Source organism: Hypanus sabinus, chromosome 13 (assembly GCF_030144855.1).
Source record: "Hypanus sabinus isolate sHypSab1 chromosome 13, sHypSab1.hap1, whole genome shotgun sequence".
In the NCBI taxonomy this organism is placed as follows: Eukaryota; Metazoa; Chordata; class Chondrichthyes; order Myliobatiformes; family Dasyatidae; genus Hypanus; species Hypanus sabinus.
The window spans coordinates 46,577,873-46,604,799 of NC_082718.1; the positions used below are offsets into that span (position 1 = coordinate 46,577,873).

The 26,927-nt window shown below is 37.9% G+C and overlaps 1 protein-coding gene across 3 annotated transcripts in view; it reads left to right on the top strand.

Annotated features, from left to right (window-relative positions):
* kif21a (kinesin family member 21A) overlaps window positions 1-26,927 on the top strand; it is a 131,154-nt gene that overhangs the window by 77,732 nt on the left and 26,495 nt on the right. For all 3 annotated transcript variants that reach the window (XM_059987556.1, XM_059987557.1, XM_059987558.1), the window contains exons 18-25: window positions 348-565; window positions 1,366-1,513; window positions 4,867-5,058; window positions 6,738-6,839; window positions 8,302-8,467; window positions 15,339-15,396; window positions 21,876-21,930; window positions 22,341-22,567. In XM_059987556.1, the coding sequence (XP_059843539.1) occupies window positions 348-565; window positions 1,366-1,513; window positions 4,867-5,058; window positions 6,738-6,839; window positions 8,302-8,467; window positions 15,339-15,396; window positions 21,876-21,930; window positions 22,341-22,567 (1,166 nt within the window). The remainder of the gene's footprint in view (window positions 1-347; window positions 566-1,365; window positions 1,514-4,866; window positions 5,059-6,737; window positions 6,840-8,301; window positions 8,468-15,338; window positions 15,397-21,875; window positions 21,931-22,340; window positions 22,568-26,927) is intronic.

Sequence of the window (26,927 nt, forward strand, 5' to 3'; positions counted from 1 at the left end):
ATGTAAAGATACTCCTATGCCTTTGGGTAGGAAAATCTATTGGTGGATAAAATATACTGTATACATTCTCTGACATTCATTTGAAAATGAAGGATTGCTTTCAACTGAAAGAGGATCGTATAACTGATGTTCCTATGTATCCAGAACCCTTGTCCTCAATGACAGTAGCATGGTCAGTTTGAGATGCTATTGAAATAGCCAAGGATAGATTGCCTAGTATTTTTCAGATGGAGGGCTGGGGTTCCAGTGCAGCTCGATGGGAGTAGATAGTTTAAACAGCTCGGCATCTTTTGGTTATTTGTTAAGGACAAGTTTGAACTGCAAGTCATTTTGTTATTGCCTTTTAGGTAACAGCACTTAGAAAGCTTTCAAAACCAATGTCGGATAAAGTAGCTGGGCGAGTGAGCCGTAAACTGAGCTTGCCAGATCCTGTTTCAGAGTCACAATCTCATGCAGGTCTAACCGATCATGACAGAACTATGAACTTCAGTGGTGTGTACAAAGGGAGAAATCTTGCTTCCCGGACCATGGCTACTCCAGCAGACAAGATAAATGGGGGCTTGAGGTATTTTTAACGCTATTTAATCCTTCAGAATTTTCAAATTTGAACAAAATTTGTTTTTTTTTTTGCCTTTATAAATGATTTAATATGAACCAGAATGTTCTAGAATCTGAAATATTCTAACTTTAATCCCTTGGATAATTGATTCATTTCACAGTGGATAAATATTTAACTCATTTCCTGTGATTTATTTTGAGCCCTTCCAACAAATGGCTATGTGATATTGCTGATAAACATTCCTAATGAGAAAGCAGGAAGTTGAACATCACTTACATCCACCTGATTACAGAACTAAAATTACATTGGCTAAAGGAGACTGAAAAATAGACCCCTGATGCCCATAATACCACAGTCCCTCACAAATAATGGTCACCCTGGGAATATCTCTGAGGTTGCTCACAGTGAAGCTAAGGCTACAATGACATACTACAGTCAGCCCCTCCATGGATGTAGAATGTTGTATGCAACTTGCAGCTTGAGTTGAAACATACAAGCACTCAGACCACAAATCTACCCACGTTCTTCACACTGCTCCCTTCCTCACTCCACCCCACCACATAAAATGTTCCCAAACCTTTTGAAAGATTACACATGCATCTTAAGTTACCTCATCAAAGCTCACTTGCCTCAACAAAAAATCTCAAATTAACTACCACAGGCACAATTTAGCTATAACAAATCTTTATTGACTTTTTATTGACTTTTCTTCCACATTATCTCAATATATTAACTTTGTCCTGACAGTTCATAAATTCTATAGAAGTAATGCTGTGGAATAACAGATAACTTCTGATCAATTGCAGAAAGAAGTACCAGAGAAAAATTACAAGTAGATATACTTCAAGAGCAGCAAGAGTGAAATGGCAGTCACTTGAACGTAGGGTTACCGAAATAATTATGCAAAGAATGACTATTGCCAACATGGAAGCTGATATGAATAGACTTCTCAAAGTAAAAGTTTCTTTTAATTATTGTTTTTGCCTTATTTCCATTTTCGTTTGAATGTGAATATTAGAGTTTGCAAGAAGCCTCTTGAATTGCTGCTTGTGTTTTTGCTTTGCACTAATGATCAGTGACATGGTAAATTGTTCCAGTTAAATAATGATCTTACATTTTCCCTTTTTTTCCTCTACATTTATTTATCATTTATTTATTGCTGCCGTAAAGTTAACAAATTTCAATTTCATGACTTAAGCAGGTGATATTAAACTTTATTCTGATTCTGTGTGTCATAAATTATATGGATAAAGTAGAATGCTGGAAATTGGTCATGATTGCTTTCACAAATAACACTTGGATGAATAACTAGAATTTGTTGTATGATGTAAATACTTCTCAAAAATGTTTGTTTAGTGAATTTAAGTTGTAAGGCCTACTTCAACATACTACATTTTAATTATGAAGAGCTGACAATCCTAACTTTGAATTTAAAATTATGTGCATTAACAATTTGAGATCTGTGAACAGTTGGTTTCAACAAGCCGAATAATTTTGTGAAAATACGAAAGTTGCACACTTGGTTTGAGAGTGTGCTTTAATTTTTGTATTTGATTTAGTGAAGGAGAACATATCTCAAATTTACGGTATTCTTGTGCTGATACGTTGTGTAAAATTCTTTTAATATCTTGCTTTTCTGTAGAGTGATCTGATTATTTTAATCTCTTAATCTGATTAATACCTCTGAAATTTTATTTTGCCTTTATAACAGTTTTATTTTTTTATTTTCATTAGCAAATGGCTGATATAAGTTATTGCAGGCACCTAATTAGAATCCAACAGACCCTGATTATCACCCCTCCCACCTGATAATTTTGTTAATACTGTAGGTGACACTAGGTCACCTGATCTAGAAGAGGCTGGCTGACTAGAAGAATAAAGAATGCTGATGTATTTTTACACCTCTCTTATAATGTTAAATTGTAAGCTTAATACAGTGGATTCTGGTTAATTGGGATATATTGAGACCATTTTGGCCCAATAAGTAGCTGCCTCAATTAGCTGAAGTTTCATGGAAATAGTTAAAAGGGAATAAAGGAGACATCTGAGTAACAAATTATGCATTTAAATGAAGTACAGAACAAATTACAACACTGCCAATACTACCACAGTACTATAAAACTGTATTATTTCTTAATAGTTATTGATGGAGGAATTCATCCAGTATACACAATGAACAAAATGGATGCAGACACCTTATGCAGAAAATGGACTGCTTTTATACAATGCTGTTGACATTTTCTTCCTCCAGACCTTCATTTTCATTGTACAAACCCCATTTCGAGAAAAGTTGGGATATTTTCCAAAATGCAATAAAAACAAAAATCTGACATGTTAATTCACGTGAACCTTTATTTAACTGATGAAAGTACATAGAAAAGATTTTCAATAGTTTTACTGACCAACTTAATTGTATTTTGTAAATATACACAAATTTACAATTTGATGTCTGCAACACACTCAACAAAAGTTGGGACAGAGTTAAAATAAGATTGAAAAATGCACAGAATATTCAAGTAACACGTTTTGCAAGACTCCACGTTAAGCAGGCTAATTGGTAGCAGGTGAGGTATCATAACTGGGTATAAAAGTAGCGTCCATCAAAGGCTCAGTCTTTGCAAGCAAGGATGGGTCGTGGCTCACCCCTTTGTGCTAAAATTCGTGAGAGAATTGTTAGCCAGTTCAAAAGGAACATTTCCCAATGCAAGATTGCAGAGAATTTAGGTCTTTCAACATCTACAGTACATAATATTGTGAAAAGATTCAGAGAATTCAGAGACATCTCAGTGCGTAAAGGGCAAGGTCGGAAACCACTGTTGAATGCATGTGATCTTTGAGCCCTCAGGCGGCACTGCCTAAGAAACCATTATGCTACTGTGACAATTATAACCACCTGGGCTCGGCAGTACTTCGGAAAACCATTGTCACTTAACACAGTCTGTCGCTGCATCCAGAAATGCAACTTGAAACTGTATTACGCAAGGAGGAAGCCATACATCAACTCTATGCAGAAACGCAGGTGAGTTCTCTGGGCCCGAGCTCATCTCAGATGGACCGAAAGACTGTGGAACAGTGTGCTGTGGTCAGATGAGTCCACATTTCAGCTAGTTTTCGGAAAAAACGGGCGTTGAGTTCTCCTTGCCAAAGATGAAAACGACCATCCTGATTGTTATCAGCGAAAGGTGCAAAAGGCAGTATTTGTGATGGTATGGGGGTGCATCAGTGCCCACGGCATGGGTGAATTGCATGTATGTGAAGGTACCATTGACTCTGAGGCATATCATAGGATTTTAGAGACACATATGTTGCCATCAAGGTGACATCTCTTCCCGGGACATCCATGCTTATTTCAACAGGACAATGCCAGACCACATTCTGCACGGGTTACAACAGCGTGGCTTTGTAGACAGAGTGCATGTGCTTGACTGGCCTGCTGGCAGTCCAGATCTATCTCCTATTGAAAATGTATGGCGCATCATGAAGAGGAGAATCCGACAACAGAGACCACAGACTGTTGAGCAGCTGAAGTCTTATATCAAGCAAGAATGAACAAAATTTCCAATTGCTAATCTACTACAATTAGTATCTTCAGTTCCAAAATGATTAAAAAGTGTTATTAAAAGGAACGGTGATGTAACACAATGGTAAATATGCCTCTGTCCCAACTTTTGTTGAGTGTGTTGCAGCCATCAAATTCTAAATTTATATATATTTACAAAATACAATTAAGTTGGTCAGTAAAACTATTGAAAATCTTTTCTTTGTACTTTTGTCAGTTAAATAAAGGTTCACGTGAATTAACATATCACAGAATTTTGTTTTTATTGCATTTTGGAAAATATCCCAGCTTTTCTTGAAATGGGGTTTGTAAAATCCAAAATGATTATCAATGCCTTTAAATTTTTTGTAGTTCCTAGCTTGTTGAAGTAGTGGAATTGTTTCATTTTTACTCCCGGCCATTTCGGGTATCTCCATAGCCTAAATGCTTAAAACCACAGTGAGCAAAACAGTGCTGAATCGTCTTACTGCTTATTTCTCACCAGTTATCAGTGACAACACTCACAAGCACATGCAACTGAAGCTACTTAAAAACTGCTTGCTCTAAGCATGGTGTTGAGTCTCACGGCCATACAAGTGTCCCAAGTAAGTGGTTGCCCCAATTAACTGGTATCCACGGTATTTTGTATGTCTTTGTATAAGCATTAAGCAATGCAGCCAGCATGGAGCAGTATTAATTTGTTATATTTCAGAATGTTATTGGTTCTCAGCCTTCAAATTGCTTATCTGTTCCATTATTAAAATTACAGCAACGTGAAGATTTGACTAAAAGACGAGAGAAACTGAACAGAAGGAGAGAAAAGTTTGCTCTGGACTGTGTAGATGATAAAGCAATTCATAGCATTAGTGAAGAAACAGAATCACTTAGTGCAAATATTGACTATGTTAATGATAGTATTTCTGAATGCCAAGCCAATATAATGCAGATGGAGGAAGCAAAGGTAAGGCAATTTACTATTTTTTCTTAGTGTTTCTGATAGAAAAATAAGTATCTGTATATATAATTTCCAGTGACTTCCTTAATTTCAGTTTATCATTCTTCCACACCAAAGTATAAATGGAATAGAGTGATTTTTTTTAAATCTACTGTACCTCTTCAGATTCTAATGTGGCTAGTTCTTAGATTCAGCTTAAGGGGTGCACCTTAGGTGCCTATTGGCATTTGCCCTCAACTTTAGTATTTCTTGCCAGTAGTTTAATGAATTCAGTGCTTTCAGGAAAGAAGTCATAATTTGAACAGTTTCCCTTACGCTATCGAACATGCAGTGGTCTAAAGCTTAAAAAGATTTTGCACAATAACAGTTCCATTATAGCTATGACTAAAGTTATGTGGTGATCACAGCATTTAACTAAACCCGTAATTCCAAATTGTGGTATAAAATAGATCATTAGGGTCCGAGATCTTGAAGTTTCATTCTGTAAGTTAGTTATCCGTAAACACTGTGTATGAACAAGGAAAGTAAGTAACTAATTGAACAAGTAGCAAATAACCACCAATCTCCCTCCTGGCGCTTATCCTTGCAAGCTACACCTGTCCATTCACCTTCTTCCTCAACTCCATTCAGGACCCAAAACAGTCCTTCCAGGTGAGACAACACTTAATTTGCTGGTCTGTTGTTGTAATCTGTTGTGTCTGGTGCTCCTGATACAGCCTCCACTACACTGGTGAGACCTGTGGTAAATTGGGGGACTGGTTCATCGAGCACCTACGCTCCATCTGCCAGAAGTGGAATTTCCCAATGGACAAGTATTTTAATTCCCATTGGTCCACGGCCTCCTCTCATGCCACAATGAGGCCTTCCTTAGGGTGGAGGAACAACACCTTGTTTTCTGCCTGGGTAGCCTCCAACCTGATGGCATGATCTCTCCCTCCGGTAAAAAAAATCTCTCAGCCTCCCCTCTTCTTTTCCCCCACTCTGGCCTCTTACCTTTTCTCACTTGCCTATCACCTCCCCCAGGTCTCCTCCTCCTTCCCTTTCAGATTCCTCCCTCTCCAGCCCTTTACCTTTCCTACCCACCTTGCTTCACCAATCATTTTTTTAGCTAGTCCCCCTCACCCTCCCACCACCTTTTTATTCTGGTATCTTCCCCTTTCCAGTCTTGAATGAGGGTCTCTGCCTGAAACAATGGCTGTTTGTTCATTTCCATAGATGCTGCCTGAACTGATGAGTTCCTTGGCATTTTGTGTATGCTTCAAGTAACAATATTTTCAATAATGTGAGGGAGGCAAGGTGTGATGGTCCATTAATAGATTTATCTAGCTTATACAGAAAACAGTTGTACTAACTTGTCTGTGTATTCTAATACCAGTATGCTTGAATGAACCTCTTCAGAACTACACAGTGTAGATGTATTTGATTGGCAAAAACAAATATCAACATTCTGTTGCTCTCCGTGCAACTGGTTCAATGGATTATTTTTCTTTCCTTTCTCTATTTTGGCAATATGTCTTCCCAAATGGTTGTGCATTTATAAAAATCGTAAATATTGTAACACTCAGCTGATCAAGCAACATCTGTGTAAAGAAGCAGTTAATATTTCAGGTTAAAGTTGCATTATGAGAACTATTCTTCATTCTCCAACACTGAAAACAGTAAGATTATTTAATTTCATTTTGCAGGAAGAAGGAAGAACAGTGGATGTTTCAGCGGTGATCAGTTCTTGTACTTTGACTGAAGCTCGTTACATGTTGGATCACTTTCTCACAATGGTTATTAATAAGGTAAATCTGTGATCAAAACTTGGCCCAATTGAATTAAGTCAATTAGTCTTCATATAAAACTGAAGTTAATAGGTCAAGTAGTGGGAATCTCTGGTGGATAATGTAACCTCTGGTGCATCCATTATTCAGTACTGAAATTTTTGAAATTAAAGGTTGAATGTGTAGCATAGCCACATTAGACCATTTGTCTGTGCTCCCTTATTCCCATGATTCCTATTGATTCCCCTGCTCTCCACTAATAGTATAGATAGTTTGCAGCAGCCTATTACCAACATGTTTTTGGGATCTAGGAAGCAACAAACATCCAGGGAAATCCCACTTGGGGAGAATTGCAAACTCCATACAGGCAACACTCGAGTTCAGGTCCAAACTTAGATTGCTGGAGCAATGTCACGGCAACAACAACTGTTGTGCTACTATGCCAACCGCAACTAGGAAATACCTGATCATGGCAATCTGGAACACTGATGTATGCTGAAAAAGCATTGACATCAACTCATGCTGAACTTCACTTTTAATTCTAGTCAACTTTTCCTAGCATCTTATGGACTTCAGTTTTTCTGATCAATCCCCATGTTAGGTATTGTGAAATTTCTTGGTAAAATCCATGTAAGCAACATTAAGTGTGCCACTCATCAGCTCTCTATCTGGTGATAATGACCTCCCTTCATAAATTGCTGCAGTTCTTGATAAAATTATCTATCAATAAAATTTATTCTGTCCCTAGTTTTTTTAATAATTTGACTGCAACAATATCTGAGAATGCAAATTATTTGTTTTATGCATCACTGACTTCTTGTATAATTCAATTTTTAAAAAATATAGATTGGTATTGGGGTGGCTAAAACAAATAATTGCTCGTTGATTAGAAAATGGTGACGAATACATTGGGGGTTATTTATACATACCTAATGAATGACTTTTGTGCTTTATTTGGAGCTCTATTAACTAAGTATATTTCTTCACTGCTGCTCAGGTTTCTAGATTTTAAACTAAAGTATCAGTTTATTGCTTCTGTCTAAGATTTGACTTCCAGCTAATGAATGCTTCAGGTTTATAATCTTTGACACCCTGGATAAAAATGGTCATTGAGCAGTACTGGAATTCATGGAATTCCTCACTAAGTGGCTTGTGATGGATTGTTTTTGGCATTGAAGCCTGAAATTTTAGAAATTTTCAAGTTGTGTGTTTTTAAAAATATACAGTTGAGGTGTTTTTCTCCTCTAGAGGAGAACTTTGACCCTAGCTTTACTACTTTTAAAAGAAATGGTATGTTTTAGGATGAAAAAGATGAGTGTTAATATTAGTCTTGATGGTTTTGGACAATCTTCAAGAACAAATTATGATTTGGAATAACTTTTCAATCTTTATTGAGGTTGAGGAAGACTTTAACCTGTGATTTGATTAGTTGCTTTAACTATGTTAGAGAGCAGACGTCAGAATGTATTTTGTCTGGTCTTAGGGTCTTCAAGCTGCTCAAAAGGAATCTCAAATTAAAGTTCTAGAAGGCAGAGTAAAGCAAATAGAAATTAACAGTTCAACTCAAAATCAACTGCTATTCCATATGTTGAAAGAGAAAGCTGAATTTAATCCAGAACTTGAAGCTTTACTTGGAAATGCTTTACAAGGTAAATGTTCTATACTTCTCTTCATATTTGCATGCATTTTTTGTTTCCAGTGCATGACATTAAGATTTAATTGCACAGTTGCTAGCATCTTTAATTAATATGTTTGGAATTAAGTTTTGTAATTTTGGTGTATGTTGAAATAAATCCAGTCAATGAATTTGCTTTGGAAAATAACTCAAAATAATTATAAATCAAATTTATTTGGTTATGTAAGTTAGACTTTTTAGGTGCATTCCTCAGGGTTAATGTAACATAGGCATTTTAACTAAGTTCAAAATATTTAACTTTTAGACCATGTTGAAATAGCATATTGTCAGGCATTAGTTCCCTTAAAACTAATGGCTTCAAACAATCCAAGACTATGAGCATTTTGGATCAGCTGGAGGTCACGAAGAAAGGGACATTGTCCTGGATTTCGGGTCAGTGATGAAGTAGTACTTTTTACCATCCTATTGGAAGGTTACCCCAAAAAGGAGCACGAGGCTCTGCCATGTATTCTCCTTTTTCATTGTGATGTGTAATTGCTGTACCATTTCAACAGATACTGTGCAAACCAACAACTATGCCATTATTAAACTGGTTGACTACATGGTTTGGCTGCAAAGACTCTTGATGTGCTTTTTTGAACAGGACAGTATTAACGTCATAACATGAAAGAAGAGCAGAAGTAGACTGAAGTCCTCCAACCTTGCTACATACTGATTTGATCTTGGCATTCATTATCCTGCCAATTTGCCTAAACCCTTGATTCCCTCTTGGAACAAAAATATATTAATTTTACCTTGCTCATCTCTCTTGAGGAGCGTTCTTCCAAAGATTCATGATCCCCAGAGATCGGGAATCCCATCTGAACCCCTTGTTCTGGAAAACACATTCAAATTTCCATACTGGTACCCAACCAAACTCCCTCAAATACTGATAAAACTAGAATTTTAGGTCTTTCATTGTTAATGTCGATGAGTATGGACTTACCTTGCTCCATTTAAAGAAAATACATTCATCCTAGGATACAACCAAATAAGACTTGTCTGAACACCCTCCATTGCAAGTATATTCCTCAAGTGAAGAGATCAAAATTACAAGAGTGTTCTCACCAGTGCCGTATTGTAGCAGGGCTTCTCTACTTCTATTCTCCTTGTAAAAGAAGCCAGTATACTATTATATGGTAACTTTGTTCCATATGCAAGAACATAGAGGTCCTAATGAATAGCAGCATTCTGTGCTGTTTTAATACTTAAATAATATTTGGCTTCTGTCTTGCAACTGAATGACCTCAGTTAAGTTGCAGATGCCAAATTTTTGTCCACTCAAATGTCCTATTGCTACTTTTAATTTTTCACCATTTCTGTATTAGCACAATTGATAGCAATATATTCAATCCCTACTTCAGGGAATCATTAATAACTCTAAATAGCTATGGCCTCAATGTTGATCCCTGCAGTGCTTTGCCAGCTACAGTTTGCCTAACCTAAACTGAATTTTATTCATTCTGACTCATTCTATTAGCCATTTATCTCCATGCTGTTATGTTCCCCCTAGGGCTAATGTCCTGGGCTCTTAATTTTGGTAGTAATGTTTTATATGGCACTTTATTAAATGTTTTTTGGAATGCCAAATGTAAGTATTAATGGGGTTCACTTTATCTATCCAGCTGGTTGCATCCTCAAAGAATTTAACCAATTTGTCAAACACAGTTCACATTTCCTAAATCAGGAGTCATATTTGTTTTATGTTCTTTAAGTTTTCTATAATTACCTAATTGTGTATTACCACAATTTCCAATGGGCAGGTGCCAAGTCAACTAGCCAATAAATTCCTGTTACTTATATCTCCCCTGTCTTTAATACTGGCTTTATATTTGTAGTTTTCCAATCTGCTAGGATCTTTCTCACTCTTTGGCATGTTATATTGGCAAAATAAATGTCTTGGTTAATCACTTAACTTAGTAAGCAGATACCTTCCAGGACTCAAATGATAAGATTTAAATTGTTTGTTATGCAAATATATGGACAAGGAGACTACAAGGGCAAAATTATGAATGGCAATGAAAGAAGATTGGGTTTGAAATTGTGAGCCAGAAACTTCTGATTTTAGGTTTTGGAAAATGGAAATCAATAACCATTGGAGAAACTAACCAACATTTCAAGTTTCCACTCTAATAGCTTGCTTCAAGTTGAGAGTGAATCTAATAGACTTGTGACCACTGGTAAGAGCTCAAGAAGAAAGATTTTTCTAGAACCATTTTGTTGAAGAATTTTGTGGTTCCCCCAACATCATGCAGTAAAGAATTTATGTAAGGAGTCTTTGGGAAAAGAATTATTTTTGTTTTTGCAGATCAGACTTTTTGGATTAACATTTTATGTAGCTAGATGATCATTGACTCTGTACCCAGCAATCAGTTTCTGACCGTCTTTACCTTTCAGGTTTGTAAAATAATTTGTGGGGGTAAAGGGGGTTAGTCCCAGTGCAACATCTTGCTCTTATAGTTTGGTTTCACAAACTTTCTTTTACACAATAATGGGCTTTACCAATTGCACTTTTGCCATCGTGAATGGTCCTTAATTCTGGGGCTGTTATAACTTGCTTAATTTAATCTCTTGGAAAGGCTTCCATAAATCTGGTATTAGTAAACCTGATGTTTATCCGACCTACTGCATTACCCGCAAGTATAATTCACTGGGGATTCATACTACAAGAATTTTTCTTGGGACATGAAATTGTCACCCATGAATCATACATGCTATGGAAGATTTAGTCTTTAACCTGTTAATCTGTTTTTTTGTTTACTGACAGTTGATCGGTAAACTCTAATCTACACATTAGTCATCCGTGCAAATTTCGGCAGACATATCAATGTTCTTTGGGTTGTAATTTGTAGTACTGCCAAGTTAATCATTGGAGAATCTGGAACTAAAACTTTGCAATGTAGGTGCTTAAACTCATCTCAAATATAGATACCTCTGTGTTTTCCCAAACTAGTTAGTATAAAATGGAGTGATCACTAGTAAAATAATTCAAGTCTTTAATTATCAAGGATTAATTAATGAGGTGTTAAATTGTGAATTGTTTACTTGTTCTAAATAAGCTATTATATAAATGCTAAGGATCTTAATGTATCCATGAAGCTACTCAACACATCAGAATAACGTTCCACCTACATATGCTTTCACAGTTGGTTAAACTGTATGCCAGCCTTACCAACTGTTACAACTTTCTCTTGGTTTGAATTCAAAAACTTTAAAATAAAATTAATTGCATTTTGAAATAAAAATTTGAAATATTTGTCATTTAAACAATTGAGTTATTAGTGATTCAACATTAATTAAAATTGGAAATGATCTGAAACTTACTACACTCATCCCAAGATGTTCCTGATCTGTTGTTGAATCTGCACTAGACAGATTTCCCAGCTTAACAGCTAGAACTCCATGAGCAGTCCATGACTGGAGTGCAATTAGACAGACAGCAACAGTGACCTTGAAGTTTGGTGCTTCCACGGAAACAGAACTGCTGGGTTATCTGATTGCTAAGTGGAGAAATGCTGGAAGTTTTACAGGATTTCACAAGAAAATCCAGATAGCATCTTGTCTCCAAAATTCTGCCTGACCTGCTGAGTATTTTCAGCATTGATTTTCTACCTCAGAATTCAATATTTTATTAATTTTAATGATTTTTGCCAGACGTTACAGCTTCAACCTTGTTGATCATTTCCTACAGTGTGTAGTTTAAATTGTGACTTCACATTGGCAAAGTTTTTAAAAAAACATGAGTGAATATATAGGATAAAATTTCAGTGTGAGCTCCTGCAATAATACTAATTGTATTTCTCAGTTTCTCAACACAAGTACTTCAATGCATAGAAATAAAATTAATAATTCAGTATTGTTCACCAAATATAATGCGTCAATCCATTTAAAGTTGTTATTTTGTGTACAGATATTTTCACCTGTGGCATTTCTGTCAAGACAAATAATAAATGTTACTTTGGATGTAATTTTATTTCAGCACTGGTTCATTCTTGTTGACAATAGGATATTGTTCATATATAGTGGATTCCTTTTGATTGGTTTGTTGCTCTTCTTTTTCCCGGTTACTATTATTTACACAGAGCTAGATAGCATACCTATGGGTAAGTTAATTGCGGCAAATGTTTTGTGTAACTGCATGTCTTACTAAATATGCTTGTATGCTAACAATGTTGCATCCATCATAACACCTGTTAATGTTCAAAGTCTGCATGCAACATTTAATGCGATATGAATGCAGATTATTATTTTCCCAGACTCACTATCACCTTTTGCATCATGTACCATTGAAACCTTGTATACACATGCTCCAGAAGTTAACAACTGACCAATGTGGCAAAATGTTGACTCCATTCACACTGAAGGTTCAACACTGTTGCCCTGGATCCTTTTCATCTGTTCATTTTTATTTAACTTCATTCTTTCTTAAGATTTATTGTGACAGTACAGTTGATATAAATGTATCATTTTGGAGGTATCTTGCACTAATCCAAAACACAAAAATTGATATGTACAAACTGGAAATTGTAGTCATTATCTAGTGTTTAAAATTAAGATTAATAATTTTCATAAACATTTCGCAACTTGGAGGAAGGTTTCTCAAACCAAGAGGTAACACGGGTTCTATTTAGCAATCTGTAGAGTTAAATTCAACAGTAATTCACTGACCTGGTTTTGATCACAATCAATATTTTGGTCTTTGTCTCCTGAATTATTATTTGTTTTGTTTTTACTTGGGATTGTGAAGCTAATTACAATCATGCGCATTGCATTTGTGTAACTGGTGTTTAGATTATTAAAGGTCAAAATTTGAATAGTAAGTTTGCTTTATATTTAAAATGCATTGTAGACTTAAGTAAACTAAATCCTTGTTCCAAAAGAATTCCCTTCTGGGTCTTCCATCAAAGAAAACAGTGGAACCTTGTCTGATTTTTCAAATAATGTCATCTATTTTTGATTATTAGCTTTGTTACATCCAGTAATGGAAATGTGAAACCTGTGTGCAAAACAGTTCTCTAATACTCCCTTTTGGTGTGAGATTAATATCTTCCAAAGGGAACAGAATTCAGCTGTTGAGAAACTTTAGACTTGAATTGGGCATTGTTTAGATACTCAGTGATCATTCTACAAGAAGCATTCTTGGATAAACAAACAATACAGAAAATCTAGAAACCCAAATCAAAGGCTGACTTCAGAGGGAATTAATTTCTGGTCTTTTCATCTGGAACATGTCAAGTAGAAATTACTTCCCTTAGGAATCAAAGAGCAAAACAGCATGGATACAAGCTCTTCAGCCCAATGATCCCTATGGTGCCCAGCCAGTTTGTCCCAATTTCCTGTGTCCCCTTGGAGTACTGCCTTTTCATGTGCCTATCCAAATACTCCTTAAATGATACTATTGTACTTGCTTCAACTACTTCCTGTAGCAGCTCATTAGATGTACTCACCACTCTCTGGATAAAAATGTTGACCTTCAGATCACATTAATTTTTTTCTCCTCTCACCCTAAACCTATGCCTCTCGTTTTGGACTCCTGTACCCTGTGGAGAAAATTCTTACTATGTTTCTCATAACTTTATACACTTAATGTAAGGTCACTCCTCATTTTCCCATGTTCCAGGGAATAAAGACCTGAACTGGCCAACTTCACCCTACGGCTCAGGCCTTCAAGCCTTAGAAATGATCGATCAATTTGTATGTTATGCTATAATTGTCTGTCTACTTTTATGTTGCAGCCCATGCACATTCAAGAGTGTATCATGTAATCTTGAACCAGTTATCCACCAACACTAATAGAGAGTACTTTGGCAGAAAATAAGTGATTGGTATTACAGGGCAAACACTCAAGTGTCTTTTATTTTGAGCTAATACTTTCTTTTATAAGTCATACACTAACTTCTGTGTAATCTTAATTTATGCACAAGACCCCATTTAAAGTATTCCACTTGGAGAGTGAAAACATAGTGAGGGAAGGGGGGTTCCAGTAGAGTTTGGACCAGTCTACTGTAATTCTTGCAGAGTGGTTGAATTTCAGGCCATAATAACTGGCAGATTCCTTGTCCATGAAGATGAATGCATTTTTTTTGTTTCAATTTAGAAGTTGAAAATGAGCAGCAGATGTTTTGTTTGCAAATCCATGGCAAATAGCAATTATAAGCATCTTTCTTTTTGTTTCAGCCACTCTATTTGTCATATAAAAGTTATTGCCAGGACTTGCCTTTATTGTCCAAATTGTACTTTAAACTCCTGTATATAATGGGATCTGAAGATGTTCCCATTTTGGTTATGCTATAAACAACAGTTGACATTAATCTTTCAGTGCTGCTAGAAAGAATGTTTTGGGATTTGGATGGAATTACTATAAAGAAGTAGTGAAGTGTATCTAAGTCAAGGTGATATGATGTTGATTAAACTTGTTCAGAAAGTCTTGTATACCTGTTGTCCTTTTGTATTTCCAAATATAGTGATATTGATGTTGTTATTTAGCTGGGAAATTAAAATTACTTCATGAATACTTTTGAGAAAAGGTCTTGTGGAGTTCAAGGACTTTGTAATGCCTGGACTACAAAATGTGTAGTATGCTGGTACGAGGCATATGTTTTGCTTATTTCAAGTCATCAAGTCAGTTTTATTGTCATGTCATGAGGTATTTCTCATGTACCTTGATTACTGTCCTAAACCTCACCAATGTATCTGTGACTTTCTGCACAGATGTTATGAAATGCAGGGGTGATTGTAATTATAGATGTATTTTAAGTTTGTAGACATTTACAATTTCTGTGAATTATCATATAATTGTAACGCAAATCGAAAGGGTAACATTTGTGTTTTCTGCCAAATTATAGAAGATGGAGCTGAAAGCAGTGAAGAAGAAAATGTATCTAGTCCTGGAATGGAAGGCAGGTGAGATGATGTACTCAGCATTAAAGCATATTGCAAGTTTATTGCAAGCTAGTAAGTTTTTATTGTTTAATTTAAAAATTGTACAAGTACATGGCTGAACAAGAAGTAAAGGTATCATTTTAAGGATGCAAATTGATTTGGAGACACCAAATTGCTTTTAATGCTGACTAAATTTGGGGGAACAAATTTGAGAGCTGGTGAAATTATATCATTGCTAATGTGACAACATCTTACAATTTCTATCAGTTAAGTCTATTGTAATACATTGTTGGGACATGCAGTATTCCCAACAGGGTAGTGTTAACATAAGAATCTGTCACATTTTCAACTTTCCTCACTCTGCTTAAGAATTAATGGTAGCAACTCAGTATAGTCACTCTTCCCTACCTAGAATTCCACTTTTTGGTATATGTTTGGAGTAAGGCTGTGAGGAAAGGAGCAGAATAAGCCTAACAAAACTTAAATCTGCATTTGTTTAATAGGTTGTTGGTTATCATGTTCTCTGTTAGCCCTGCAGATGACATCTTTCATTACTTTGAGAGTGGACTGTCTGATAACCAGTCTATCTTTTGTGAACAGGAAAAGATAGATCTGGGCAGTTGCCTGTACTGAATTCGAACTACAACAGCTTGGTTAATGGTTTTGCAGTTTCTGGAGTCTTTTTTTTCTCAGAAAATGTTTGAAATGTTATTTGAATTACATGCTTTAATCAGTGCTCTTAACCCTTTAGTGCATAGAATGAATCAAGTTGTCAGTGGCTGACCTATCATGATTGCATCTCAGGGAGAGGGGAGCTAAAATGGATAATACACTCATGGCTAAACATCAAGCTTGTCCTAAGCAATCACATGTTGAACTTGACCATTACTGAGGATGAAGATGTTCTAGAGCTGCTATCTCCTTTAGCTATTTAATGACTGCATGTCATGCTTTAGTTAGATTCTTTGGAGTTACTTAATGCTACATGTTACATGTGTTTTTGCACTTTGGCACATGTCTAGTCTGGAGTTGCTGCTTCAGCAATTTGGCACCGCACCTTCTGGTATAGTTGGCATACTCGCACTTGTGATCATTTGAGCCAGGAATGATTTTTCAGCATGGTAATAATGGTGGAGTGAACTAAATGTTGAACTGTAAGTTGCACATTGTGATAGAGCACATTGCTTCTGTTGCTATTGGCCTAGAGGGCTCATGGTTTTTTCCTATTGAGAAGCTTGGTCTGTTTCAAAACTGTTCAATTTACATTTGCGAGTGCATGAACAGTGAGCTCCCTGGGGAATTCGTTTCTGCATCTATAGCAGGTATATTGATAATGGTGATGGTTGAATTATGGTATTTTACATAAGTTAGGTTTGTATTCATTGGAATTTGTAAGCTGATAGGTGCCTTGATGAAAATTTTCAGGATCAAGTCAAGTCACTTATTGTCATTTTGACCATAACTGCTGGAACAGTACACAGTAAAAATGAGACAACGTTTTTCAGGACCATGGTGCTACATGAAACAGTACAAAAACTACACTGAACTACATAAAAAAACACAGAAAAAAAAAACTACACTAGACTACAGACCTACCCAGGACTGCATAAAGTGCACAAAACCGTGCAGGCGTTACAATACATTATAAACAAGACAATAGGCCCAGTACAGGGCAGTAAGTTGGTGTCGGTCCAGGCTCTGGGTATTGAGGAGTCTGTTGGCTTGGGGGAAGAAACTGTTACATAGTCTGGTCGTGAGAGCCCGAATGCTTCAGTGCCTTTTCCCAGATGGCAGGAGGGAGAAGAGTTTGTATGAGGGATGCGTGGGGTCCTTCATAATGCTGTTTGCTTTACGGATGCCGTGTGTAGTGTAAATGTCTTTAATGGTGGGAAGGGAGACCCCGATGATCTTCTCAGCTGACCTCACTATCCGCTGCAGGGTCTTGTGATCCGAGATGGTGCAATTTCCGAACCAGGCAGTGATACAGCTGCTCAGAGTGCTCTCAATACAACCCCTGTAGAATATGATGAGGATTGGGGGTGGGAGATAGACTTTCCTCAACCTTCGCAGAAAGTAGAGACGCTGCTGGGCTTTCTTTGCTATGGATCTGGTGTTGAGGGACCAGGTGAGATTTTCCGCCAGGTGCACCCCAAAAAATTTGGTGCTCTTAACAATCTCTACCGAGGAGCCATCGATGTTCAGTGGAGAGTGGTCGCAACGTGCCCTCCTGAGGTCAACAACCATCTCTTTTGTTCACATTCAGAGACAGATTGTTGGCTCTGCCTCAGTTCGTTAGCAGCTGCACCTCCTCTCTGTATGCTGACTCGCCGTTCTTGCTAAAGGACATGTCAAAACCACAGTTTACGTCCAAAGTTAAGATCAAAGGTAGATGTTTTACCTGTGAGGCAACAGAACTGGCCATCATCTTACCTTTAGCAATTATTTATAATATCACCTCAGCCTCTGAGTACAAGGAAATATTTATCTTGCAAGCTTAATTTTAGCTTTTGGGTGTATTGAACTTGAATTTAATAAATATTGCTCATGGGGATAGTAGCTACTGCTCAAATGCCACAAAACACATTTTAAATGTGATTTTGGAGAACAGTGCCTTAGTTTGTGAATTTTATCCCTTTTAAGTAATTTATTTGGCTTAGTGTAAGTATTTATTTTACTGAGTACTCATCTGCTGCATGAAAATCAGCTATATTTTTCAGTAAAATGAAAATAAAGAGCAAAATCATGTCTTGCATCGTGAGCCTAAATAAGAATTAAATAATTTTGTAAGCAATATAAAAATTTAAGTTATAAGGCTGTCATGGGCAGAGGAGGGGGTAGTGGGGATGAGCTCCTACTACCTATTAATGTTCCTAATGGTGTGCATCCCAAATAGCCTCTGACAACCAAGTTCAGCTCCTGACCTTCATGTGTGGCTTAGCCATTTAGCCTGACAAAACTGTTTCTGCTGACAGGGGAAGGGGTAAAGATGGGTTGCAGGTATCTTAAAACCTGTTGCTTTGGGCTGATGGGACTTGTCGGCCGTATTGGCAGCTTATTTAGGAGGAAAACTCTTGATTTCACACCTCCACGGGCTTGTGGCTATACCCATTCATGAGGAAGGTTTTGGTAGTAAACCCAGCAGGGTTGGGGGGGAATGTTGGTGCTGCTGTCTGCGCCATTCCTTTGGATTCATCAGCAGCATGGAGAGAGGGAGCCTGCTGCATGGTCAACAGCCTGCTCTCCATATCGTACTGCCCGTGTTTGGGTATTGACTTCAGCAGCTAGGATGCAACATTCATGGTCAACCCCGACAAATGGAATGCCTATAACAATATACAGTGCCTATAAAAAGTATTCACTCCCCTTAGAAGTTTTCATGTTTTATAATTTTACTACATTGAATCACAGTGGATTTAATTTGGCTTTTTTGACACTGATTAACAGAAAAAGACTCTTCATGTCAAAGTGAAAACAGATCTCTACAAAGTGATCTAAATTAGTTACAGATATAAAACAAAATAATTGATTACGCAAGTATTCACCCCCTATAATATGATATACCAAATCATCACTGGTGCAGCCAATTGGTTTTAGAAATCACATAATTAAGGGCCCTAGCTATATGTAAACCTGTATGCAGTAAAGGTGTTTCAGTTGAGTGTAGTAAAGGTAAACCTGTATCTGGAAGGTCCACCTGCTGATGAGTCAGTATCCTGGCAAAAACTATACCATGAAGACAAAAGAACACTCCAAACAACTCTACCAAAACCAAAAGGTTGTTGAAAAGCACAGGAGATGGATACAAGAAAATTTCCAGGTCACTGAATATCCCTTAGAGTACAGTTAAGTCAGTCATCAAGAAATGGAAAGAATTTGGCACAGCTGTACATCTGCCTAGTGTAGGCCATTCTCAAAGACATTTCCTGTGAAAGAAGGGGTTTAGTGAGGGAACCACCAAAAGACCCACGACAACTCTGGAGGAGTTACAAGCTTCAGTGGCTGAAATGGGAGAGCAGCAAAGTGAAAGCCACTGTTGGGGGGAAAAGAACTCTCACGAAATCTCGACTGGAGTTTGCCAGAAGGCATGTGGAAGACTCTGAAGTGGGAGACTCCCTCCAGCAGCAGAATAATCTCACCATCAATCAAAAGGCAGGTAGCTGGCGCTCACCTTCTTGCATTCACCTCAATGTTTCAATCTCCCTTATCACTTTAATCAGCGAACAATGGAAACTTTAATCGGTGGAATGGAGTTGAACACTGGCATGTGCTCCATTCTAAAGCCTTCTCACCTCAAGGTTTGCACACGCTGCCTCTGCCTCCAGGATTCCTCTCAGAGACTGCAGAGGGCTGAAACACCCAAACAATTTCCAAACTGCAAATCACAGGGTCCAGCAGTTTCAGAATCACATTCAAGACGAAAAACAAATGTACAAGACCTAAAAGAAGTGAACTAAATGGTTTCATAAGCTATCCAGAAGATGTCAACTGAAGGAGAGTTGTATGGAGGCATCATCTTGACCAGAAGTCATGTTAGTAGGTTCTTGATTAGTAAGGTTGATAGATTCTTCATTAGTTAGGGTGTCAAAAGTTAATGGGAAGAAGGCAGGAGAGTGTGGTTGAGAGAGATAATAAATCAACTGTGATGAAATGATGTGAGTTGACCCGATGGCTGAGCGGCCTAATTCTCCTGCAATGTCTTGTTAAATTGTTTGAAAATCATTTTTAATTTAATCTTGTCAATATTTCAGCATCATAACTAACACAGTACAGAACAGGCATGAGCTCTTCAGCCCATGTCCATAATGACATGTTTCTCTCTGCTAATCTTATTTCCTTGAGCTAGATCAGTATCCTTCTGTGCCTTGCTTTTGTACATGGTTTTCTCAATGTCTTAAATATAGTGATTGTTTCTCACTCCAGCAGATGTTCCAGATATAGACCAATTGCACTGTTTAAAAGCTTTTCCCTTGAATCCCAAAGCTACTCCTTGTTCTTGATATTCCCAGCATGGAAAACAATTCTGACACCCTACTCTAGCTATGCCACATAATTTTGGATGCCACCTTGACTCCAGGAAAAATAAGCCCAGAAATTGAATCTTCCTCCAATCCAAGCAAAATCATGGTGAATCTCTTCTCATCAGCACTCTTAAGTGCACTGTAACCAGTGGTTATTAAGTTCCTACATATATCTATTTTGGGGAAGGTGCAGAAGGGGTTTACCAGAGTGCTGCCTGGGTTAGAAGGCATGTACTATAATGAGAGGATGGACAAACTAGGGTTGTTTTCTCTGGAGCGGCAGAGGCTGAGGGGAGATCTGATGGAAATTTATAAGATGGAGAGGCGTAGTTAAGAGCAAGCAGACAATCTTTTTCCAAGGGTTGAAATGCCTAATACTGGATGGCATGCATTTAGGTGAGGGGGTTAAGTTCAAAGGAGATGTGAGGGGCAAATTTATTTACACAGTGGTGCGTGCCTGGAATGCACTGCTTGGTGTGATGGTAGAGGCAGATACATGAGAGATTTTGAAGAGATGTTTAGATTGGTTCATTAATATGAGGGAAATGGAAGAATACGGACATTGTGTAGGTAGAAGGAATTAGTTTAGTTGACATTTGATTACTAATTTAATTGATTCAGCACATTATTGTGGGCCTAAGGGCCTATTTCTGTGCTGTCTTCATCACTTATTTATGTTGCCATTTCAATGGGAACGGTGGACGAGCTGCAAAGTTCTCCAGATTCATTAAAATTCCTTTGAGCTTTACCATATACTGTGCATATCCTATCTATTTTACTTCCCAAAAGCATCACCTTGCATTTATTGGAATTAACTTCCACCTGCCAATGTTCTGTATAAAATTCTATCAGATTTACATTCTGTTGTTACCTTAAACAACCTTCTTGGGTGTCTGTGTTTTGCTGAAGACTGAGACACTATTCCTTGCTATATTTTGTCTTTAAAATTATATAACAGCATTGACTAGAGCCCAAGCTCCTCTATGCAACCTTGATTAGTGAGTCAGTCAGTCTGGGAAAAGAGCCTCAGCACAATGTCAGCATTGTGGTCCAAGTCGCCATTTAGATTTTGCCACCCACTGATATGGGCAGTCTGAATTGAGCACTTTGCATCTTGCCCAAGTGGTTGTGGGAAGGTGGTGGACCTGATCCAGGATAATTTGGTGCAGGGTGATTTTAAGGTTGTTAAATAATTTAGGATTAATGAGTATGGATTTTATATTACCATTTTTAGTTGAAATTGCAAAGCATTTAAATTTGTGGAGGCAAGAATTTGTTAAATGATCCAGTTAAATCTTTGTCCTTCAGATGTAGCAAATAGGTAACTCGGGTATTTAGATTATCATTTAATTGGTTAAATCCTAATTAAATTAATAGAGTAAGTTTTTGAATGCACAGTTACAACATCAGCTCAATTAAAATTATAGTCTAATGAGGAATTTTATTAATTTCTTTATGTTTTTATGTTTTGTTTTTTCACAGTTCACTGAGTTCTGACCTTATGAGGTTAACAGGTGACCTAAAACCAAAGGATAAGGTATTTGAGTCCTTTGTCACTTTTCAGCTTGGGTTTAGTATGAATTACCAGCAAGAGGGTATTACTACAGCAACTACTGCAAACTACAGAGGCTATCTGAATATTACTTTTAAAATCAGATTATTATTACAGTGCTGACTAATTTAAGGTTCACATCCAGCTTTAAAATAGTGAGTATTTGCTGTAAGATCGGTTGTTGCTGCATAAGTTGCTCTAGACGTTGACCAGTGGAGTATGGTTGAATTAAATCCATTCTGTTGAACTGGTTGAAAATCACACTTTAATTCATTCTAATTATTATTTATTCTGGTTATTTAAATGTCACTGTAAATCAATTTAACTATGTTCTTCTGAAATTTAATCTGTAATAATACATTGAAAATTAAATGTTTCTGCACATTATTGTACAGGCACGAAGAAGAACAGCAACACAAATGGAATTGCTTTATGCAGACAGTAGTGATTCTGCCTCAGACATAGTTGCAGGAGATCTTGCTATGCCTGTGCCATTAATGCCTGTCGCAGAGGTGCAAGAACTTGAGAAGGACGGGACTTTACAGGCTGATGCTGCTTCAGCTAGGGAAAAAGAGATATTGCCATCACCATCTGGCTTGCCCCTTAGACTTGGCAGTAGCATGTAAGTTCTGCCTGGCGTGCTCTAATTACTTCAGCATGTTGCATGGTGCTGCGTTGGTTTACTGTGGCATTTCTATCTTTTTCCTTAATTGTTATTAAAACTATATACTTTGCATTCCTTATTTTGCATGAATGCCATGCTAAAATAAAAGTAATTGATTTATAAAAGCTTCACAACACTAAAAGCATAACCAGAAATTGAGGTTCTGTAAGGGTTGTCCTTATCCAAAGTTCCCCTTGAATATTAAAATAAATTTAATCACTAAACATAAAATCTGATGGTAAATTATTAATTTATCTCTGATAAAAATATGGCTGTTACCTTGGGAATTTTGGGAGATAAATTATATATAGTGCCCTTTACTGTTGAACTTATTAAGTAAGATGAGAATGATTGCTATGAGTGTTAGAATATTTGCTGTTTTGGGTAACCCCCACCTCCCCCTACACACACATTGCTCTGTTAGTGCTTTTATTGCCACTTAAGTTCTCAAAATTATAAAGTATAATTCTCCTGCTTATGGTTGTTAACTAACTGCACCATTTTCTCCTCATGCCTTTTATCTCAATGCAATTTTCTATGGGGGAGGGAAGAGATGCTTTGCTTAAGTATTTTGGTGTCCTTTCATAAAGACATGGAATTATACAGTGTAGGAGAAGGCCCTTGGGCTCAAAGTTCCCCAACTATGCTAGTTGAATTTGCCTGCATCTGGCATGCATCTCTCTAAACTAGTGGTTGCCAACCCGTCGATCGCGATCGACTGGTCGATCTTTGAGACTTTCCCAGTAAATCCTGAAAAAAATGAAAAATAAATACACAAACACTGTTGAGAGATTGTTTCTGGGTTGTGGGGTTTTAGTTCCGTTCTTTCTGCCCATTGCAAATGTGTGTAGCTCCCCCGCCACACACACGACACAGTGTACTTCAGTGGTCCCCAACCACCGGACTGCGAGGAAACGATATGATTTGGCAATATGAAATTATATGAGTCAGCTGCACCTTTCCTCATTCCCTGTCACGCCCACTGTTGAACTTGAACACACGCGAGGTCATCAGTCACCTAAACACAGTGATACCCTCGTGTCAGATAACCAGCCATCTTGTGCAGCCGGCAGGAAGTGCCGTTGCTACTGGCCTGGAGCATGGACACCACCTCTAAACTTGTTGAGCCCACCAAATGTTAGTGGGGAACCCGGTGCTAAAATATTTGCAGACAACCTAATTCGGGCTCAGGGGTTTCGTAAGTAGCAGAGCAGCTACCTTGCTGCAATCTACTGAAAGTAATCCCTCGAGCCAAACTTTTGTTGGCTTTCTCCGGACTGCGACCACCGCAGCCCCGGCACGGAGACCTCTAGTCCTGACCTTGTCCTCTCACCCCACCCATGACCAGCCACACCTGGCCAAGGCTTCTGGTGGCGGGTGGGTGGGAGGCTGGAGTTCAGGCCCAGAAGCTGGCTAATGAGGCCATGAAGCACTCAAAACTGCTTTGTTGCCTTGAGTCCAAGCACCCTGCACTTAAAGACAAACCCATTGAGTTTTTTCAGCGGAAAAAAAGTGAGCAAGCGGGACAGAAGCTAAGTGCTGAGAGCCACGTGAACTGAATTGTGAAATAGACTGGACATAAGGAACCTGCTCCAAGTATCACTGTATTCCGTTCATGATTAACACCCCGTCAGCCGGTCTGCAAGAATATTGTCAATATTAAACCAGCCCGCGGTGAAAAACAGGGTGGTGACCTCTGGTGTACATACATTATTTTAATTTCTGGGTTGTGGGGTTTTACTTCCTGTCTTTTCTGCCCAGTGCGCATGCATGTGACTAACCGATTTAGAAGGTCAGTCTTGCCTTTCACTAAGGCCGATGTAGGGGATCTTAGGCTTAAAAAGGTTGGTGACCACTACTCTAAACTTTTCCTGTCCATATATTTATCAATTATCTTTTAAACAGTATTGTACCTGTCTCAAATACTTTTATCCTGCAATAGTTTGTTTTTCATTTTATTTCCCCTTGCCCTTAATTTATTCCAGTCATTCATTCATCAAGTGCTGTGTCGCATGGTGTGGGTGATCATGGTCTTCCATCTGTCTTTAATATGATTTTCTCTATCCATAACCATGATTATTCCTGGCAATTTTTTCTACAGAAGTGGTTTGCCATTGCCACCTCTTGGCAGTGTCTTTACAAGACAGGTGACCCCAGCTATTATCAATACACTTCAGAGATTGTCTGCCTAGGATCAGTGGTTGCATAACCAGGACTTGTGATGTGCACCAGCTACTCATATGACCATCCTCCACCTGCTCCCATTGCTTCACACAACCCTGATTTGGGGTTGGGGTGGTGAGGGATGGTGCTGTGCAGGTGTTACACATTGTCCAAGGGTGGTCTGCAGGGTCGCAGAGGAAAGGAGCACCTTACACTTGCACACTTCCTTTAGTAGAGTCATAGCTCCACCCATCACCCATTAATTTATTCACTTGTTAAAAAATTTGAAATAAAGCTTTTTTCATGATTTTTTTCAAACCATGGGACTGCCATCATTTTCTTTATATTCTGCTTTACAACCTATTGTGTTATTAACTCTCCTAAATATATTCTCTTAAAATCTATCACTTTACACCCGATTTTCTACTGTTGTGGCACCTAGTGAATGGGAGAGAGAGAGAGTGAAAGTGCGCTCTTAAAGTGCCCCCGTTTTTCGAAAGTTCGCTTTACAACAGCTCGCTGTTACAAAAGACCTACATTGTTACCTGTTTTCACTAACCAAAGAGGATTTTCACCTTTACGAAAAAAAGATGCCCGCTTTATACGTGTGTTTACCCTGAGAAAGACTACAATGACTGTGAAGCCTTGTGTGGGCAGTTGTGTGCCCATGCGTTTATGTGCCAATTTTTTTTTTCTCCAGATCGATTTTGGCTCGCTGTCTTCCTGGTTTTTGATAAGTGAAACTACACCATACATACAATATTTCTGCTTTATACAGGCTGTATATTTATCATATCATACTATTCCTGCTTTTACTGTATGTTCATGTTATTTGGTATGATTTGGTAGGTTATTTTTTGGGTCTGGGAACGCACAAAAATTTTTCCCATATAAATTAATGGTAATTGCTTCTTCGCTTTATGGCATTTCGGCTTACAAACGGTTTCATAGGAACGTTCTACCTTCGGATAGTGGGAAAAACCTGTACCGTGATGTCCAAATGAGCCAGAGACGTCTTAAGGTCATGAAAGCAAAGTTTTAATACATATTAAAGTTCCATTTATTTTGCCTTTATTTCTTTCTTTAACTTATCTATATTTCTACTACCTTCAGCTAATTAGTGGTATAAATTGCATTCATAAAAATTTGTTTTCAGGATATGTTTAATGTTAGTCGGCCAACAATTAGCTCAAGAAAATAATAGAATGTTTGCAGTTATAATCAACAAGCTCCAAAATCTGGGCCTCTATATCTTCCTCTGTAACTGGTTCCTTAACTTAATCATTGGGAAACCACAGTCAGCGCTGATTGAAAATAACATCTCCTCCTCAATGACAGTCATCACAGGTGCACCTCAAAGATGCCCACTGCTCAATTGTCTCTACTCCCACAACTGTGTGGATAGGCACAGCTGAAACACATCTATAAGTATGCTGATGACAAAACTATTGTTGGCAGAATTTCAGATGGTGATGAGGAACGGTACAGGAGTGAGATTGAGCAGCTGGTTGAGAGGAGTCACAATAACCACCATGCATTCAACAATGGATTGTGGACTTCATGAACAGGAAGTCAAGGGAACACACAGCAGTTTCCATCAAGGGATCAACAGTAGAACAGTGAGCAGTTTCAAGTTCCTGGGCGTCAACATTGCTGAAGAACTATCCTGGCCCAAAACATTGATGCAATTACAAAGAGGACTTGACAGCAGCTATATTTCATCGAATTTGAAGAGACTCTCAAGAACTTCTACAGATGTACTATGGAGAGAATTCTAACTGGTTGCATAACCATCTGGTATGGAGGTGCCACTGCAGAGACTCAGAAAAGGCTGCAAAATGTGATAAACTTACCACACTCTGTCATGGGCACTAGTATCAAGGGCATCTTCAAAAGGTGATGCATCCGTCATTAAGGAATCCCATCAACCAGGACATGCCCTCTTCTCATTGCTGCCATCAAGGAGAAGGTACAGGGATCTGAAGACACACACTCAATATTTTAGGAACAGCCTCTCCCCACTGCCTTTAGATTTCTGAATGGACAATAAACCCACATACATAAAGTGCCTCACTCTTTCTTTTTCTCTCTTTAATTTTACTTCTACAAATTTTCCCCATTCTTCTTAACACAATTGCTCAAGCTGCATCAGGTT